The sequence below is a fragment of the Dasypus novemcinctus genome, chromosome 18 (assembly GCF_030445035.2).
Source record: "Dasypus novemcinctus isolate mDasNov1 chromosome 18, mDasNov1.1.hap2, whole genome shotgun sequence".
NCBI lineage: Eukaryota > Metazoa > Chordata > Mammalia > Cingulata > Dasypodidae > Dasypus > Dasypus novemcinctus.
This window is the reverse complement of record NC_080690.1, coordinates 74,589,810-74,607,420: the sequence shown is the minus strand read 5'-3', so window position 1 is coordinate 74,607,420 and position 17,611 is coordinate 74,589,810. Positions and strand designations below refer to the sequence as shown.

The window sequence follows — 17,611 nt, the reverse complement described above, 5'->3', positions numbered from 1 at the left end:
CCTGGTGCCTCCTGGAGAAGGTGAGCAAAAATGAGCAGACAAATGAGAGAACCGTCAGGGGAGGGGACAGATAAATAAAAAATAAATAAATCTTTAAAAAAATATATATATACACACACACACTTTGGTAGAAGCAAAACCTTATATACATATATATGCATATACATATACATATATATTTTAGTACCTATTTGCCATGTACTAAACACATGCTAATGACACCAGGGTAAAAAAAAAATTACTATATTATGACCAGACTTCACAATCAATATATCAACCATGAAAAGTCTCTACAACATGAAATTACAAAATATCAAGGGTTCTTAATGCAGTTAAAGGACTAAAAGAAACCACACAGGGAAGCAGATGTGGCTCAAGTGATAAGGCCTCCACCTATCATATTGGAGGGTCCGGCCTGGGTTCGATTCCTGGGACCTCCTGGTTAAAAATAAGAGAAAATGTGCCTCTGCAGCAAGCCAGTGCCCAAGTGGCAATTCGAGCGCCCACGCAGTGAGCCAAGTGCTCACATGATGAGCCAAGTGCCCAGGTGGTGAGCTGAGTGCCCGTGTTGAGTGCCCGCATGGCAAGCCGAGTGCCTGCATGAGTGCCCATGTGATGAGCTGAATGCCCACACTGTGAGCTGAGGGTCCGTGAGTGCCCGTATGGTAAGCTGAGTGCCTGTGTGGTGAGCTGAGTGTCCGCACGAGTGCCCACGTGGTGAGCTGATTGCCCAAGCAGCAAACTGAGTGCGTGCATAGTGAGCCAGTGCCCGTGCAAGTGAGTCACACAGCAAGGTGAAGGCACAACAAAAGAGAGACTAAGGAGAGAGTCAAGGTGAAGTGCAGAAGAGACCAGGAACTGTGGTGGCGCAATTGTCAGGAAACCTCTTTCCACATTAGAGGTCCCCAGGATTGAATCCCGGTGAATCCTAGAAGAGAAAGATGAGAAAACAAAAAGAGAAACAGATACAGAAGATCACACAGCAAATGGACACATACAGCAAAAACAGCAGTGTGGGGGAGAGGAAAGGGAAGGGGAAGGAAAAAAAAAAGAGAAACCATACAAGTGATGCCTAAAGCACAAAAGACCAGTAAAGTTGATAAGGCTGATTTTGGTTAAAAAAAAAAAATTCCAACAAGTAGATATTTATTCCAACATACATTAAACACGTAACAACATATTAGATACTGAAGGAATAATTAGTGAACTGGAATATATAGCTAAAGAAATTGCTGAATATGTGGCACAGAAAGAGAAGGAAAATGTAAAAAAGTTAATATGAAGGCTAGAGTCAGAGGTGCAATGTATACCAACTTACAGTTTTTGAAAGAGAAAACAAAAATGGAGATGCAATATCCAAAAATGTAAGACCTGAAAATTTTTGAGAATTAATTGACCATCACAAACCTCAGAAACCTAAGAAATCTCAAGCAGGGAATACACATGTAGACACACAGGACTAAAGGCATAAAACACCTAACAAATGGGAAAATTATAAAAACAACCACAGAGAAAAGACAGATTACTTACAAACAAGTGATGATCAAATTTATTTACAGCTGACTTCTTCACAGGAACAATGAAAGTCAGAAAAGATGGAACAGTATCTTTAAAGTCCTAATTTTTGTACCATAAAAGGCCAGACCTAAAGGCTACTGGAGATTGAAAAGTCATGAATAGCAAATGACCTACTGCCCTAAACAGTTACATTTAGGACCTGCTTGTAAACGAAATTGCCACTCTCCTACTTTAGAATGCCTCACAAGGGTAGTGCAGGGTGTGATGTAGAGGTGGCTAAAATTCAAGGAAATACTGATGGGATAATCCCTATTTTATTGAAGAGGGTAGTGCATAGACAAAATAGACTTGGAAGAGGGTGCCAGCGCTCAACCCTGGTGAGTTTATCCAACTCTAAATTATTTCATATGAGATGGCTACCCATGTGTGTGATGGTTTGGAACTGTTTACACCCAGAAAAACATGTTCTTAAATTTAATTCATTCCTGTAGATGTAAATCCATTGTAACAAATGTTTCACAATATAACCAGATAGAAAAAACAAAACAACATAATTTCAACCACCTGTTTATAGAGGACCATCTGAAAGTCATGTGATCCTTTTTTTCCCCCCAGACAAAAGGAGCTTTATTTCTGGATCAACCCAGACTGCCATAAAGTTGAGTCTCTGGGCCACCTAGCTGTAGTCTCCTGAATAATTGTATCCACTGAGTTCTGTTTGATGTATTTCCACAGAGAATTCTGAGACCCTCTATAAGAAATAGCCACAGGAAAAGCCATAATCTTGTGTTTGCATTTATGAGCAAGATTGCTGTCAAGGATACTGTCCACACATCACCTCGAGGAAAACTCATCAAAGAAATTTCCTGAGCCCTAGGCGACCCAAAATATTAACATTCCCCAAGGAACTGGTCTGCTTTCTTTTGAGAATCGATGCATATCATGTAGCTTTCATGATTCTTTGGCTGTGATGGCTGTCAGAAATATTAGACATAATTTGACAGCTAATGTAACCAACAGGATTCATCCCAGCCACACAATATATTTCATTATTAGTCATACAGTATGACCTTTATGCACAATAGATTCTTTTTTTTGAGGTACCGGGACTGGGGATTGAACCCGGGACCTCATATGTGGGAAACTGATGCCCAACCACTGAGCCACATCAGCTCCCAACAATAGATTCTTTTTATTTATTTATTTATGCCCCGCCCCCCCCCCCCCATTGTCAGCTTGGTGTTCATTTTCTGTGTCTGCTTGTATTCTCATTAGGTGGCTCCAGGAACCAATCCTGGGACCTTCTGGAGTAGGAGAGAGGTGATCTTTCTTTTGTGCTACCTCAGTTCCCTGTTCCACGTTTTCTCATTGTCTCTCCTCTGTGTCTCTTGCTGTGTCATCTTGTTGTGCCAGCTCTACATGTCAGCTGGCACTCTTGTGCGGGGCAGCATTCCTGCATGGGGTGGCACTCCCATGTGGGTCGGCACTCTGCATGTGCCAGCTTGCCACGTGGGTCACCTTGCCTGCACCAGGAGGCCTTGGGCATAGAAGCCTGGACCTTCCAAATGATAGATGGGAGCCCTTGAGTATCATCTGTTTCCCCCACAATAGATTCTTGATCCCACATTGCTCTAAAAATCTAAGTTTATTTCTCCTCAGAGTTGTCTTAGTTTGCCAAAGGGCTGCCAATACAAAGTACTAGAAGTGAGTTGTCTTTATAATGGGAATTTCATCAGAGGAAAATCTTAATAGTTCTGATGCCATGAAATGTCCAAATCAAGGCACCACCAAAGATGCTTTCTCACCGAAGTTAGCTATTGGTCACTCTGGCATCCTGCCATGTGGTATTCAGGCACATGGCAGAGCTCATCGTCTCAGCTTTGAGCTGTTCCATGGGCCTAGCCCTTTGGGGACCTCTTTCCATGCCTCTGTGATCTGCTGATTACAGACTCCGGGATCTCTCTTGGTCTCTCAGGGCCTTTTTAAAAAAATGATTTATTTTTAAAATTTTTATTTATTTATCACCGCCACCCCCCCACCCCCCGTGACTCGCTTGCTGCCTGCTCTCTGTGTCCATTCACTGCAAGTTCTTCTGTCTGTCTCCCTTTTTGTTGGGTCATCTTGATGCACCAGCTCTCTGCAGGCATGTGGGCCATCAGCTCTACATGGGCACGTGGGCTGTCAATTCTCTATGGGTGCAGGCCAGCTTGCCTTCACAAGGAGGCCCTGGGATGTGAACCCAGGGCCTCCCATAAGGTAGATGGGAGTCCAGTGGATTGGGCCAAGCTGCTTTCCTCTCAGGGCTTTTGTCCTTGAGCTTAGCTGTGGGTGATCAGGCATCTCTCTCTGGATCACCGCTCCCTGAGTCTCTCAGGGCTCCTCGGACTTTTTGCAGCTGTAGGTGAACCTGGAGTTTTCTCTCTCTTTTGACTTTCTCCTTCCTCTCACATGGAAGGATCAAAATGACAGCTTCTTTTCTTTGTATGTCTTATCCTTTTTGTCTCTGTTTATATATAAGACCCAGCAATAGGACGAAGACCCAACCTGACCCATGCCTCACTGACATTGTCCAATCAAAATCAATCTACCCAGATGATCTAATCAATGTCCTTTAACAGAATCTAATGCAATCAAAGGGTCTCACAGCCATAACAATAGACCAGTTCAAAAACAATCTCTTTTTAGAATTCACCAAATTCAAACTGTCACAGAATCCAATTATCCCAATTTATAATTTTCTTTAAATTGAATTGCTTTTTTTTTCAGGCCACCATATACCCTTCAGGAAATAAAGGAAAAATATAACAAACCCAAATTACCTGGGCCTTGATCATTTTCTCCTAAGGTCAGGAAATAGCGAGTAACATGGATTCTCTGTCTCTCGTGTCTTCTGCATTGATCATGAATTATTATGGTTAGATATCTTGGTGTTCAGTTAAAGCTGTCCCCATAAATGATGATATTCAAGTGATGGAATCTTTTACTCCTTCCTTGACTTGATCATGGGAACCAGGACCTGTAGGCTGAAGAGCAAATTGACTTTGAATGTACATTGTCTCTAGGCTCATTGTCACAGTCACTATGCACTTACATTAAATAAAGGATCTCCAAATTTCTAATTGTCACTTAATTTGGTGCCCCAGAGGCTTTCATACCTGGGACAATAAAATAAGACTCTGAATGTGTAAATATAAGAACCATGATTATGGAAGGGAAGGTGGGGAAGCAGGGCCAGGATAGTACAATGTCTCTGGGGCAGGGAAAATCTCAGACAAATCTATTTGAAGAAACAGCAAACACAGAAGGTTCTAGGATCTGGACATTGTGTCTTTTAAAAGCATGTGTGTTCATGTATTACTTCAAAAGTCTTTGTATCCATAATGGGTACATGCTTCAGTCTGAAGACCCCATCTATATAACCAGGCCCCAATAAAAACTCCGGACACCAAAATCAGGTAAGCTTTCCTGGCTGGTAATAGTCCGTGTAAATTGTCACACACAGTTGCTGGGAAAAATAAGGGCTGTCCACATAACTACACTGAAAAAGGAAAGCTGGAAGCTCCACACTTGAGGAGTTCTCCTGAATTCTGCCTTATAGATTTCTTCCTTTGGTTAATTTTAACCTGTATCATTTTAGTATAAGCTTTCCATGAGTTCTGTAAGTCCTTCTGGTGAAATATCAAACATATAATCTTGAGGGTAGTTGTTGGGATCCAGAATTTGCAATTGTTATCATAAGCTCAGAATGTTTTTGAGGACCCCTGATTTGTAGTTGTCAGAAGTGATGGTGGTCTTGGAGACTCCCAAACTTTACAGTTATCTATAGATCAAACTCTGAAGCTCAGATGAAAGACTCAGGGTGAATTTCCAACTTGGCAGAGATGTTTTCATTTTGTTTTTTTAAGTAAGAATTTATTTTTATCTTATTAAAAAAAAAACACACAGTAATTTTATTTTTATTTTTTTTAGGAGGTACCAGGGATTGAACCTGGGACCTTATACATGGGAAGCACACACCACTGAACTACAACCACTCCCCAGAAGTCTTAACACTGGTATTTTTTTTTAGGAGGTAAAGGGAATTGAACCCAGGGCTTCATACATGGGAGGCAGATGCTCAACCACTGAATTACATCTGCTTCCGACAGAGCTGTTTTGAGGTTACCTTCTATCATATATAGTCACAAACCATTCTATGATAAACTCTCCTGCATCCTCCCAACTCATAAAACCCCTCACATAATAATTTTCTGGACTAATAATACATACACAATCTCTCCCTCTCCAATTGGCTACTTCAGGCAAGACACCATGGTCTCCTGAAATCCACCAAAGGGAAAGTACACAGCATGAGGTAGTGAATTTAACATCGCAGAGGCATCCAGGATGTATTCTTTCAAATGTCAACACTCTTTTCCCCATGAGGTTCCACAGCCTTCCATTCAGCAACAGCTGAAGGGATTTCACCTCCTTTTTCAGTCCTAACCAAATTCAATATAATGGACTCTCTCCTCTTGCCCCTTGGGGCTAGGCCCTATCATTGACCCAGGGGGTATAACTGCCATTCCAGAATATACATGTATATAAACATATATAGAGAGAATATATAGGAAGTCACAAAGGATATTTCTGCAATTTCCAAAAAAATCATTGTAACTATACTCAAAAGCAAGGCAAGGATGTATACCAATACCTATGTTATGCATCATTATACTGAGAAATGCTACTCAATGCCAGTTTGATAGAAGAATCAAATAAGAATTATAAATATTAGGAAAGAGGGTAAATTATCAGCATTTGCCAGATATGATTGCATACTTTCAGCTAGTTGGCTAGTTATAAAATTTATATATAAATACTGTTAGGATTCTAAAACACATTCCTCTGATTTCAGTGTTAAATGGAAGAACAATTCTAGGGGATAAAATAATACTGTATACCAAAAACCTTCAAAACTGGTATCACCAGCAAACCAAAACTCCACATTTAGAAATTTCTTTGCATAAGATTTATTTAAAATTATCTGGATCTATTAGTAAAGGACTGATTGAATAATAGTACAGTGCTACAAAAATGATATATATAGTTAATGAAAAAAAACCAAGTTGCTTGAAGTTATGTGTAACAATTCTGTTTTGATGCTAGAAAAGAAAAGTGTGCGTTTAAAATATTACTGTGAGGTCACAGCCTTAATAGTTTTCAATTTAAGGGAAAAAAAAATCAGGGAAAGGGAAAATGACTTAAAACAACAATATTACAAAATACCAAAATATGTGTGAAGTAAATGGAACTACTATATCATTAGATACGTCTTTATTACAGTTCACAATTTAAGCTATTTTATCACACATTTACAATAATCCTGACGTAGGAATTTTAACTTCTCTTCCCTAATGGGGAAACACACGCAGGTTTGGTAAGTACCTAAAGTAAGTATATAAGAAAATTCAGGACTAAAAAGCAGATTGATTTCATTCCATGCCCTTGCTGCCAAGCCAAAATTCTTTGCAGATGATGTCTTTTTTATCAAGGAAACAAAGGAATCAATTAAAAAGCATTAGTAGAATCTTAATTAATAGCAGGAATGTTAAAGTATTTAGGGGGAAGTATATTGATGTCTGCAACTTTGAAATATACAGACACAAAAGAGATGGAATAATGAATTTACAGGGGAATGAATATATTCTAACTGACAGACCAAGTAAAGTAAAATCTTAATGTTAAAATCTAGATGGAGGGTATATGGGTGTTAGTTGCAGAATTCATTCGTTCAATTTTGCAATGTTTTAGAACTTGTCATAATAAAATATTGGGTGAGAAAAAACTATTAGTAATAAAAAGAGTTCAGTGAGGTGACCAAACACTAAAAACCAATTGTCTTTCGATGTTACAAGATTGGGAAAAAAATTAGTATACAAATAAGAAATGAGTTCAAAATCAGTAAGACTGCTTTTAAATTGCAAAACAAAAACAAAAACAAAAACTAAAACAAACAAACATGGTGGAGATAAGCAGCAGGGAACCACACCCTTGGGTATATGTAAAACCCTAGGACTATAATCCTACAAATTGAGTGGTTATATTTAAAATCTATCAAAATTATAAAAATACATGATTTATTTAACTGTTACTAGATTCCTATCATCCATCACTGGCTCAACCTCTCACTGATACACTACTGCAGCAACTAAAAACACTTTTCAATAGAGACTTTGTAATATGGAAATGTTAAAAATATAAAATGAACTTAAAAGCAAATTATATCAACGTTTCTGGAGTTGATCTGAATTATATAAATAATGCACGCACGAAAAAGACTGAAATCGAAATACTATAAAATTTTGGCAAGGGTTATCTTTTAGAAAGAAAATTTGAGGCGACACAGGTGTTATTTTACTTGAGATAGAATGAATTTAAAAGGACATGTGCAAGAGACCCACTATTTAATAGAAACAAACGTGTTTAGTCTTTGTTCTCTCCACTAATTTTCAATTCTGTGGCGCCAAGAGCGGAATATCATTAAGTAATCGAAGGTAGATTTGAAATACACACTTCAGAAGAAAATTAATTGGTTTTGAGGGACTGAGGGAAAAACAACTTTCATCAGCGCTCACCCAACTGCCCAGGTTTGAACCTCAATTTACCCACCAGCCAAGGGACCTGGTTCTCCAAAACGACAAAGCCTCAGATGCTTCTCTACTGCAGACACACGTGAGCCTCCCCCAAACACTGACAATGTCCCCAGTAATAATCCTGAAACCTGGGCCAGACACCCCAGTACCGTCCTTCAGTCCCTGTATCACTGAACTTCATATTATACCCTGAAACCAACCATATTCTTCAGTGACAAATACCATTCCCCATACCATTTAATCTTGCGCCCTGCGGGCAGAGTGACCCGCAAAGGCCCCGAACCCTGACCTTACAACTCTCAATCATTTAATCTCTTCACACTTGATTCACTGAACACGAGAGTCCCCATGATTGATCCCAAAGATTCCCTAACTACAGACAGCTCGTCTCGGACTCCCACTTGCTTCTCCACGACCCCATTCCACACCGAAGACCTTAAACCCTGCTCATGCTGCCCCAGACACTCACGCAGACATGATTTCCTCCAGACCCCACTGCAACCACCTTAGGCAAAGCAGTTACTTCCGTGAACTTCCTCTTCTGATACCCTCGCCCAGCCTCCGCGGGGCTTACGGCGGCCGAGGAAGGTCAAAGAAGTTTTACTAAGAGCGGATTGCATTTCGGCTTCTCTCTAGGAGGTAATATGTCGGCGCCATAGTCGTCCTGACTCCCTGGTAGCGGCCATCTTTGAATAATTGACGTACAGAAAGCAAAGCAGCCGCGTTTGGCTGGGGAGCCAGGTATGGACGCGGCGCGGGGAGGCCTTTTCCACTGTCCCGTATCATGGCACCTCAAGCTTTGCGTAAACTGTATGTATTTTCAGAGGCTCGATCTTACAAAAGGCAAAAAATAGCTGGGGCGACGTCCCTTTCAGCGGGCTGCGCAGAGATGACCTCGCGTGCCCTATCCGCTTTGTAGAAGGAAAGGTTTGGAAACGGCCCATTTGGAAAAAATTCATTTAGAGATCTGTGAGGTCTCCGTACAAAACAGAATGCGCCCCCTTGGCATCGAAACGGCCCACATGCCGATGGGCGGAAAGTGGCTTTGGCAGGAGGAAGCTTTGAGCACAGACAAGCTTTGTAGCAGCCAGGACAGCACGAGGAAGGCGGTCACTGACTAGGAAGAAAATCAGCAGGTGTTATGAGCCTAGGCTGTGTTTCCAGATGATGCACGAAAGAAAGCAGTCAAGAGGTGAGGTTAAGGGCAGGAGCCACTGGGAGGATGGAGTCAGAGATGAGGATGGGGCTTTCCCAGCACCAAAGGGCAGAAATGGTAGAAACACGTCAACTCCAGGGGAAATAAAACGTGGTTCAAGTAATTATAGTTTTCTACACGTGTCAACTGTGCATAGTTTTTACACATTTATAACACTATGAACACGGCATATGGCTCTAACCAAAATTTTGATAAAACTTTACTGAGAAAAAGCGAGGGAGAAAAAGAATGGGAAAGAAATCAGACCTGTTTCAGTCTCCGTTATGACACACCTAAAAAACCCTACAAGTGAGACATATATCATCAGTGTGAGTGTGTTACTTAGAATACCAAAATAGTTACGATGAATGCACCTTGTCAAACAGTCCAAAACTTTGTGAATGTAAATCTTTTTTTCTTTTTTTTTAATGTATGAGAGAGAGAGCGAGAGACAGAGAGACAGAGACAGAGAGAGACAGAGAGAGAGAGAGAGATGGAAATATTTCATTTTCTCTTTTCTTAAGTTTGGTAAAAATGGGAAACGACTTGGCCCAGTGGTTACGGCATCTGTCTACCACATGGGAGGTCCGCAGTTCAAACCCCGGGCCTCCTTGACCCATGTGGAGCTGGCCCATGCGCAGTGCTGATGCGCACAAGGAGTGCCGCCCCATGCAGGGTTGTCCCCCGCGTAGGGGAGCCCCACGCGCAAGGAGTGTGCCCCATAAGGAGAGCCGCCCAGCGCGAAAGAAAGTGCAGCCTGCCCCGGAATGGCGCCACCCACACTTCCCGTGCTGCTGAGGACAACAGAAGCGGACAAAGACACAAGACTCAGCAAATAGACACAGAACAGACAACTGGGGGGGGGGGGGGGGGAATTAAATAAATAAATAAATCTTTAAAAAAAAAAGTTTGGTAAAAATGAAAAGATTTCATAATGTTGTAGCTATTTGTGTTGGCAAGCATATGAAAGAAATTGCAAGCCCATGATGATGATGGGAGTGGAAATGGGTAAAATTCAGCATTAGAAAATCTGACAACAATCATCTTTACAAAAGAACACACCTTTGACACAGCCATTCCACTTGTAGTAATTCCTCCAAGTACAAAATGTACTACCCACAAGGTTATTAATTACAGTTTGTAACAGAAGAAGAATGGAAACAAATTAAATGTCTATCAAGACAGGGGAAACGGATTTTGCTTAACTGATAGAGCATCTGCCTACCATATCGGAGGTCCAGGGTTCAGACTCAGGGCCTCCTGACCTGTGCGGTGAGCTGGCTCACGTGCAGTGCTGACGCACACAAGGAGTGCAGTGCCACACAGGGGTGTCCCCCATGTAGGGGAGCCCCATGCACAAGGAGTGTGCCTGACAAGGAGATTTGCCCTGTGTGAAAAAAGCGCAGGCTGTCCAGGAGTGGCGCCGCACACACGGAGAGCTGACACAGCAAGATGATGCAACAGAAAGAGACAGATTTCCAGTGCCGCCAACAAGAATGCGAGTGGACACAGAAGAACACACAGTGAATGGACAGAGAGAGCAGATGATGGGTACGGGGGGAGGGGAGAAGAAAAAAAAAGGAGTTAAATTATTGAACACTCATGGAATGGAATACTATGCAGCCAGAGAAAAATATGAGAAGGTATTCTGAACTGATATACCATTTTCAACATATATTTCTGCCAGAAAATAAGATGGTACAGGAGACTTTATAAAGCATGATAAATCTGTGTTTAAAAAACAGGAAAATATATGCAGTATAGGGATTTGCTTCTATATGCCTACAATATCTTTGGAAGGAAGAAGCAAAAAGGAAAAGAAAATTCAAGAGAAAGAGGACCAGATAAAGTTTACTTCAGGAATGCAAAGAAAGTTTAACATCCGTGACTCAGTTAATATATTTCAATATCTAATGTAAAAACAAGCTATCAGTAGTAACAGAAACAAAACAAAGTAATATTTCATACATGTTCCTCATAGAAACTCTGGGGAAGATAAAAAATAAAGTTGATAATTTGATAAAGAAAATTTTTGATAGGTCAAGTTATGGTTGAAAACTAGAGAGATTATCCCAATAAAATCAAGATCCAAACAAAGAAAGCTGCAATTTCTGCTTTTATTAAACACTCTTCTGGAGATCCTAATTAATGTAATGAAGGAAAGAGAAATAAGGAAAATAACTGCTAGGAAAGAACAAACAGTATATACTTAAGATGTTTCTTCTAGGATGTACCATATATTCAACTGAAAGACAAATAGAAAAAAAAAGTTCAATTTTTTAAAAATGTATTTTTAGTCATTAAATTTTGGGTATTTGGAAGTGGATGTGACTCAGGCAATTGAGGTCACCACATGGAAGGTCCCAGGTTTGGTTCCCAGTGCCTCCTAAAGAAGACAGCACCTGATGATATTGCAAGCCATTATATATCCTGCCATAACCTACAGAATTGAATGGGAGAAAGTATAAACTACAATGTAAACTATAATCCATGCTTAGTGGCAATGCTCCAAAACGTGTTCACCAATTGCAATGAATGTACCACACTAATGAAAAAAGTTATTAATGTGGGGAAAAGTGGGAGGTATGGGGATAAGGGTACATGGGAATCCCTTATTTTTATGTAACAGTTTATATAATCTAAGTATCTTTTAAAAATAAAAAAAATAAAAGACAGCAAGCTGGCACAATGGGCAGGCAAGGCAAGCTGACACAACAAGAGACACAAGAAGAAAAACATGAGAGATACAACAAGGGGAACAGAGGAGGCTCAAACAATTAGGCACCTCCCTCCCATATCAGAGGTCCAGGGTTCGGGTCCCAGTGCCTCCTAAAGAAACAAGGAAGATGAAGAGACACAGCAAGTGCAAATAGTGAGGGGATGGGGAAAAGTAAATCTCTTTAAAAAAATTTTGGGTGTTTAGAAATGTAGCAAAAACTAACATACAATCTGAATGTAGGGGAGCAGATATGGCTCAAGCAGTTGAGCACCTGCTTCCCACATGGGAGGTCAGGGGCTTGATTTCTGACAGCTCCTGAAAACAAAAAAACAACAAGCAAACAAATGAAAAAATCAACTCAGGGAAGTCAGTATGGCTCAGTGGTTGTATGCCAGCTTCTCGCTTTTGACGTCCTGGGTTCAATCCCTGGCCCTGGTACCTAAAAAATCTAAGATAAAAATTTTTTTACAAATTGAATATAAGTCAGTTTGTGATTAGGTAAATGAAACAGCATATAGAACTTAAAAAGGGGAAGCGGATGTGGCTCAAGCAATAGGGCTCCCATCTACTATATAGGAGGTCCAGGGTTCAATGCCCAGGGACTCCTGGTCAAGGCAAGCTGACCTGCATGGTGAGCTAGCCCATGTGGAAGTGCCACCCCATGCAGGAGTGCCGGCCAACATGGAGAGCTGATGCAGCAAGATGATGCACAAAAAGAGACACAGAGGAGAGACAATAAGACTTAGCAGACCAGGAAGCTGAGGTGGTGCAAGAGAACGATCACCTCTCTCCCATTCTCGAAGGTCTCAGGATCAGTTCCTGGAGCCGCCTAATGAGAATACAAGCAGACACAGAAGAACACACAGAGAATGGACACAGAGAGCAGACAATGGAGGGAGAGGGGAGAAATAAAAATATAAAAAAGAACTTAAAAAGAATGAAGGAGAATTTCAACATACATTTATAGTTGTATTTTTCCAGAACTAACATATTATTAATTTGAAGTAGCTTAAGATAAAGGAAGATGCCTACTGCAATCCCTGGAGCAAACAGTAAGATTTCTAGTAAGTAAATAACTTCAAAATATATACAGTTTAACAATCAATAGAAGAATGGATAAAAGAACAACTCCATCTATATTCTACATGCGGGCGGTTTCGGGCCTCTGGGAGGGCAGGTGAGGCTGGCCCGGCGGGCTCTCTGGATGGGGCCGCCGCGCGGGCGAAGGAGGAGGAGCGGGCACGAAGCCTCAAGGCCCCTTCTCGCCACTCAGGTTTGGTGGGGACGTGCGACGCAATGAAGAATGCCACGGAGACGAGGACTATGCGCAGGTCTGTTTATTGAGGAAGTGCTTGCAAATATAAGTCTGGGGGAGCAGAGGCGGGGCTGGCCTGGGGCGAGTGTGGATTGGTGGGAATGGACTTTATGCCCTAATATGGCTGGGAGATGTCGCTATCCAGGCCAGTGGGCGGAGACCGGGCAGAGGGGGGGGCCGGCAAGGGGCGGGCCGGGGGCTGGCAGGCTGTGACTGCCAGGCGCGCCTGTGCCCTGCCGGGAGGGGTGTGGCAAGCGGTGATTATGTCTGCACTTGCGTGTGGTGGGAGGGGGGAAGAGGCGTGGGGGGTTCCTCTATGGCGGCGGCCTCTCGCGGAGGCCCCTGGAGGGGGGGGGGTTTGAGAGAGAGGCACAGGCAGCGGCCGGATCGTGGCGGGGAGCGAGGGGAGGGCGGGAAAGCACCCGGTTTCCCCTCTCGGCAGAGGGCCGTAGGCCCGTGCCTGCCGCCCGGGCTGGCTCACGCCGGCGCCTGGCATGTGCCGAGCCCTGCCACTGCCGTGAGCCACACCTCGGCCTAACGTCTCCCCTCACTACATACAAGAGATACACATTAGGGAAGCGGGTGTGGCTCAAGTGATAAGGCCTCCACCTACCATATGAGAGGACCTGGGTTCAATCCCTGGGGCCTCCTGGTGAAAAAGAAGAGAAACGCCTGCATGGTGAGCCAATGCCTGAGTGTCTGCATGGCAAGCTGAGTGCCCACGAGTGCCCATGCAGTGAGCCAGGTGCCCGTGAGTGCTCGCATGGTTAGTCAATGCCTGCACAGCGAGCTGAGTGCCCACGTGGTAAGCCAGTGCCCAGGCCAGTGAGTCATGCAGCAAAGTGATGACACAACAAAAGAGAGACAAAGGGGAGAGTCAAGGTGAAGCACAGCAGAGACCAGAAACTGAGGTGGCGCAATTGACAGGGAACTTCTCTCCATTACCAGAGGTCCCCAGGGTTGAATCCCGGTGAATCCTAAAGGAGAAAGATGAGAAGAGAAGACAGAGAAATAGATACAGATCACACAGCAAAAACAGCAGGGTGGGGGAGGAGGAGAGGAAGGAAGAAAAAAGAGACACAGATTAGCTTCAAAGACATAAATTGGGTGACATATCAAGGATATAAAAAGATATGCCATTCAAACAATAATCATAAGAGCTGGTGTTGCTACATTGTTATCAAACACAATAGATTTTCAAGCAAAATACTGGAGACAAAGAATATTTCAAAATGATAAAAAGGCATATATATATATATATATATGGAAGGTATGATAATTATAAACCTATATATGTCTAACAACAGAATTTCAAAACAAAGTAAGTAAAAACTGAACTGAGGAAAGAAACACAACACTACAATAAGAGACTTCAATAATAAGTAAAACAAAGAGAAAATCAGCAAAAATATGGGAGAGTTGAACAACACAAGTAACCGACTTGACTTACCTGACATTTATAGGACCCTACACTCAGTGGCAGCAAAATAAACATTCTTTTCATGGACACATGGGATGTTCTCCAGCAGAGATTATATGCCAAGATGTAACAAATCTCAGTAAATTGAAACTATGTTTTATAACTACAGAATTGAATTAGATATCAACATCAGAATGAAATTTAAGAAATACACAAATATTTACAAATCAAACACTTTGGAATACCCAAGGGTTAAAAAAATTAATCATGAAAGCTATTGTCTCAATATCTGTACATCAGTTTCAGTAAATATAGTATGAATATGTAAAAAAGATTATTGCTGTGGAAGGGAAAAGGTTTTATGCTGGTTATGTGGGAGTACTGTATATTGTATATATGAATTAATGTGATCTAAAATTCTTGTGAAGATAAGCTTAATAATTAGAAAAAAAGAAAAGAAAAAGATAGGACATAGACACTGAGGAGAAGACGGAAGTAGTTGCCTTGCCAATTTGCGTACAGGGCAACACTTATTGCAGTGATGGCAGACAAAACATCAAAACAAAGCTTTTGCATTTTTAAATTTTTTGATACTCCAATTTATTTTTACCATAATTTTTCCAAATTAATATGTATTCTATATCTAACCTTTAAACTCACCGCTATATTCCATTTTACTATTAATGGAACCTGGCAATATATTGGGCTTCACTTTTCAGGAAATTTTGGATCACAGGTTCAACAGTGGCAGCAGAGGAATACCGGTGTGGGATGTTATTGACAGGGGACACATGGTTGGCAAGGAGTTCTACAGGGCATATCTCCAGGGTACATAAAAATGTTTGGATATTTTCATAGTGGCTACAATTAAAAACAACAACTCAGGGAGTGCTGAGTTCTTAGCCAGGGGAGCTCTATCACAGTCCCTAAGGAACAGCAACAATCCCCCAAGTTAAACGGCAAAGACCAAAAAAGAATGAAGGTCCAACAATGAGCCATTGATACTAATGACTATGCTTGTGAGCCTGTGCACCTTGAAATAAGAACAAGAAATAGAGCTGCAGGGTGCCTAAGAGTTACCTTCTGAGAACCTTCATGTTGCTCAAATGTGGCCAGTCTCGAAGCCAAACTCAGCATGTAAATGGGTTGCCTTCCCCCCAGCGTGGGACATGACTCCCGGAGATGAGCCTCCCTGGCACCGAGGGATTACTACCAAGTACCAGCTGATGATGTTAACTAGAAAATGACCTTGAATAAAAGGGTCAACTTGGACCAGTAGAATATCTCAGTCTACATATAACACCGGGAGTTAAAAATGCTGTTTGACCTGAATCAAGGGGGAAATGGAAAGGACAAAGGAGTTTATATGCCTATGAATCTCCAAAAAGAGCCAGGAGATTATCAGAGGGGTTGCCCTTATGCACACCTCAGTAGAGTCCCAGAGACAGATAAAGTAGATATAACCCCGGGTATTGATTCTTCTGAGGGGTACAGAGACTCACAGGTTCTATGGTCATGGCAGATGGAGTTCAGTGCCATGCCAGTTGGCCCTTCTTTGGAGTTTGTTTCTATGTGATGGAGCTGGACTAAGATGTGATCTTTTTTCACAAGCCTCTCCTGTTACTTTTACCAGAACTGTAGTTGGTGCTGGGGTTTAATATATACCCAGTAGATCTGAATCTCTGGACTGACCATATGATAGTCAGGCCCTGAGCCTCAACAATCTTCAGCTCCTGCACTCTGGTTTATTGGACTTACCCCACTCAGCTAACATGGAGTTGAAGAAGGTCAACCATCACACCACGGAGCCAAGAGTGCCTACAACTGAAAGCAGGAGGATTGCATCCAGCATCCATTTGGAATCTAAGCCCCCTCTTGATATAGATGTGGAGTGGACACAACCATTCCAAGATCCACAGGATGGAGGAATAGAATATGGATTAGAGTGGACTTACTGATATTCTATTCATGAACTACTGTGATTAGTAATTGAAGAAAATGTGGCATTGGTGTGGAGAAAGTGGCCATGGTGGCTGCTGGGCATGGGGAATGGGAGGAAGAGATAAGATGTGGTGGTGTTATCGGGACTTGGAGTTGTCCTGGGTAATGCTGCAGGGACAGTTACCAGACATTGTATGCCCTCCCATGGCCCACTAGGTGAAATGTGGGAGAGTGTGGGCTATGATGTGGGCCACTGATCACGAGGTGCAGCGGTGCTCAGAGATGTATTCACCAAATGCAATGAATGTCTCATGATGAGGGACGAGATATTGCTATGGGGGGAGGAGTGGGGTGAGGGGGGTGGGGAATATATGGGGATCTCATATTTTTTTAATGTAATATTTAAAAAAAAGACCAAAAAAAAGATACTCTTGTTTTATGCCCATTTGTAAATCATATTTTATTTTGAAAGGGGAAAAATATAAGAAATACTTAAATAACAACAATGAATAAAAATAAAATAACAAAAAAATTAATCACATGTCAAATTGGACAATATCTGGATCTAGCAGAAAAAAATGCACAGAATACCAATATCAGTTGGGTGTCACTAAAGTAGTAGTAGAAGTAAAAGGACACTTATAACTTTAAATTCCTATATTGTTGGGAGAAAAAAAAAGATCTCAGATCAATACTCTATAAACTTGCAACCTGAAAAACTAGAAAAAGAAGAGCAAATTAAATCCAAGGCAAGTAGAATGAAGAAAATATCTGGGAAGATGGTGGACTAGAAAGACACAGGATTCTTTTCTCTCCCAGAAAAATAGCTAGAGGACAGGCTGAGATGACCTGGAAGAGACAAATGAGGGGA

At 41.8% G+C, this 17,611-nt stretch overlaps 1 protein-coding gene across 1 annotated transcript in view; it reads right to left on the bottom strand.

The window, feature by feature from the left end:
* The window catches only part of LOC101419163 (zinc finger protein 615), a 51,492-nt gene extending 42,696 nt beyond the window's left edge, over positions 1-8,796 (bottom strand). Inside the window, exons 1-2 of the mRNA XM_071209582.1 lie at positions 8,620-8,796; positions 4,338-4,541 (exon numbers count right to left, since the gene is read on the bottom strand). Coding sequence (XP_071065683.1) covers positions 4,338-4,352 — 15 coding nt within the window. The 5' untranslated portion in view covers positions 4,353-4,541; positions 8,620-8,796. The remainder of the gene's footprint in view (positions 1-4,337; positions 4,542-8,619) is intronic.
* Between the last annotated feature and the right edge of the window lie 8,815 nt (positions 8,797-17,611).